The sequence below is a fragment of the Histoplasma capsulatum genome, genomic scaffold, assembly GCF_000149585.1.
Source record: "Histoplasma capsulatum NAm1 scaffold_1 genomic scaffold, whole genome shotgun sequence".
NCBI classification, from domain to species: Eukaryota; Fungi; Ascomycota; class Eurotiomycetes; order Onygenales; family Ajellomycetaceae; genus Histoplasma; species Histoplasma mississippiense.
This window is the reverse complement of record NW_001813982.1, coordinates 3938206-3941419: the sequence shown is the minus strand read 5'-3', so window position 1 is coordinate 3941419 and position 3214 is coordinate 3938206. Positions and strand designations below refer to the sequence as shown.

Sequence of the window (3214 nt, the reverse complement as noted above, 5' to 3'; positions counted from 1 at the left end):
GTTTTTGAGGGGGAAAATTACTCACGCCGGACATCTTTAACCGATTACTGCATGCGCCATGGTTGCAGCTTCCGAATTCCTCTCATCAAAAATCGCCGTGTCCTTGGTATATTTACTTGTATATGTGTCGTCAGCAAGCCAATGACTTGTTGCTCTCGTCGTCTGTGGTTCGCCTGTGTGATGCGGCTCTTAGCGTTCTCGGAGCCCGGAGCAGTTGGTTCCGGGCCCAAGCCAGCAAGCTTCCACTTTACGCGAGAAACGCGTTCTCCCCGTTGTCCCGCAAATCACATCATCTCCCAACAACTTGCGCATTGTAGTTGCCATCACGGGGGAAATGCGCTGCAGCTGTTCGTTTGAATTTGTTTGGTTTCTATGCCGCTCGTAGCTCTCTAATGCCAGAGCGTCCCATACCGCCCATTTTGCGACCCCGCTGCTGTTCCATTGGTGCATTTCCGTCCCACGTTTTCACTTGCCAGCCCGACTGTCGTTCATCATCATCATCCATCCACCATGACTGCAGCAAGTGTGTGGGGTAATAAAATCTACTCTGCTACGTACAGCAGTGTGAGTCCTTTTCTAGATTATTTTATCTCAGACTGTTTTTGTGGACATATGGCTAACATCTGACTTTATCATATAAAGGTACCCGTCTATGAGTTCAAAGTTGGCCCTGATAATGTTATGCGACGACGCGCAGACGACTGGATCAATGCGACTCATATTCTGAAGGTGGCGGGTCTGGATAAACCCGCAAGGACCCGTATTCTTGAGAGGGAGGTACAGAAAGGTGTCCACGAAAAAGTCCAGGGAGGCTATGGAAAATATCAAGGTATTTCCTCTTTGCAACTGTCGCTCAACGGACCACTGTGCGCATCGTGTAAATGCGACATGGAGCTGACCATTGTGTTCAGGAACATGGGTGCCGCTTCAAGAGGGTCGAGAACTAGCTGAACGGAACGGGATTCTTGAAAAGCTCCTACCCATTTTTGACTTCGTGGCTGGGGATAGGAGCCCTCCACCGGCTCCAAAGCATACAACGGCTGCATCATCGAGACCAAGGGTGCACAAAAATGTCGCCCCCAATAGGAGGCTGGTGTCGGAAGAGTCGTCGTTTTCTCCAAGGAAACAACAGCAACCTATCCAGACCCAGCCGCTACAAGCAAGCTTTAGTCAAGACCAGCATTTCGCTGCTGTTAACCCGTCGTTACGTGATGACGAATCGGTTGCACAAGCAAGTATGGAGTCATCTTCCATGATTGCAGAGGAGGATATGGCTCCGATGTCCCAACACTCGACGCAGTCGCGGAAACGTAAGCGTGGATTGAATGATATCAGCATTCTCGAACAACAGCATATCATCTATGGTGACCAGCTCCTGGACTATTTCATGACTGTGGGGGATGCCCCTGCAGCAACGAGAATATTGCCCCCAGAACCACCAGCAAATTTCCAAGTTGACAGGCCCATCGATGATCATGGAAATACTGCCCTCCACTGGGCGTGCTCCATGGGTGATCTGGACATTGTACGTGACCTGATAAATCGTGGCGCGAATGTGAAAGCGTTATCAAATCATGACGAGACCCCGCTAGTTCGCGCGGTTTTATTCACCAACAATTATGAAAAAGGGACTATGCAGGAGTTGGCAGACCTTCTGCAAGAGACCATCATGTTCAGAGACTGGTTTGGGGCGACTGTCTTCAATCACCTTGCCGCCACAACTAGGAGTAAGGGCAAGTGGAAGAGTTCGCGATATTACTGCCAAATATTGATAGATAAACTAAATGAGACTCTACCTCCTCATCAGATCTCCATGCTCCTCTCATCTCAGGATTCGAATGGTGATACTGCTGCTCTGGCAGCTGCAAAAAATGGGTGTTATCGGCTGGCTACCATGCTTTTATCACAGTGCCCCGAAGCGGGCGATATTCCCAACAAGGCGGGAGAAAGTGCTAATGCAATACTTCGAACAATTTCCCGCCGCCATAAAGATAATCCACCTCCGCCGTCCTCAGTGACCCACAACAGTGCGACTGGCACAGACCACGCCGAATTGAATAACGTTTCAGACAACACAGCTCTTTATCGACCCCCCACTAGCTCCGAAGCCACCGCATCACTTCTATCAAAAATAGGATCCATAGTGGATGAAGCTAGCAGGAAACTAGCCTTAGCTTATGGTGATACAAAATGGCCTCCCCATGGCTCTGAAGATATTGGCAACCCTCAAGGCCTATATGAACATGTGGAGTCCGATCGGGAAAATATTCGGAAGCAAGCAGCATCTCTAACTTCAAAGGAGATCGAGGCCGAAGAGCTTGAAGTCAAACTAGAACGTTTCAACAAAGTAAGGCGGGACTACGAGTCACTCCTAGAACAGGTTCAACGGCTCCATCTCCTCAAACGGTTGCGAAATGCTAGTGTCGACCCTGAGTCCCAGGCTCAGATAAACGTCAACGGAGAAAGCTCGAGCTCGAACAGCAACGCCAGCAGCAACAATGACAACAAGATGAAGAGTCCCCAAGACCTCAATCTCTTGTACCAGGTTGCCAGCCAACTCTTCGAAGCCCAACAAGCCCGTCAACAAGCTATTAAAGAGCTCATTCAGCAAAAAGCGGATGCCGGCGTGAGCACGAAACTTGACGTTCACCGTAAGCTCGTCTCTCTTGCGACCGGCCTACCAGAAGAAGAACTGGACCCGATTTCTAGTGAGCTGGCCAACGCGTTAGAATTTGACCGTGCGAACGAGAAGCAGCTGGATGACCGAGAATTTGGGTTAGATGGTGTTTCGGATGGGAGCGAGCGCCACCTCGTATATCAACAAGAGAATCAGCAGCAGCAGCAGAAGCAGGCGCTGGCAAACCATCATGACTCGATATCCATGTCGATGTCAATGCCATTGTCGATGCCTGAACGGGCTGTTGCTAGTTAATGCGGTGTGGATTTGAATGGCTTTCTTCCGGTGATCTCCTGAGTCCACATAAGACACCATGAAAATCTACCATGCCAAACCCGCCACGAAGTCTCCAGCCTTGGTCCCTTATATTATGGGACCACTTCATCCATTATCTAAAACATACCTACTATCTCCCTACCTACTTAACTGAGCTAAACTCCTCTTTCTTCTTTCTTTTTCATTTCGTTTCACTTCCCATCGCCTTCTGTACCTTCTTTTAACTGGTTGGCGTTCATTGGCTTTGGAAAAAAGGGAATT

General features: G+C 49.3%; 1 protein-coding gene across 1 annotated transcript; it reads left to right on the top strand.

Moving 5' to 3' along the window:
• Positions 1–510: 510 nt before the first annotated feature.
• HCAG_01118 (hypothetical protein) lies at positions 511–2932 on the top strand (the record flags this gene model as incomplete). The annotated part of the gene is made up of 3 exons (XM_001544022.1): positions 511–564; positions 643–829; positions 912–2932. The coding sequence occupies 3 exons, from the start codon at positions 511–513 to the stop codon at positions 2930–2932; spliced, it is 2262 nt and encodes a 753-aa protein (XP_001544072.1).
• Positions 2933–3214: the final 282 nt, after the last annotated feature.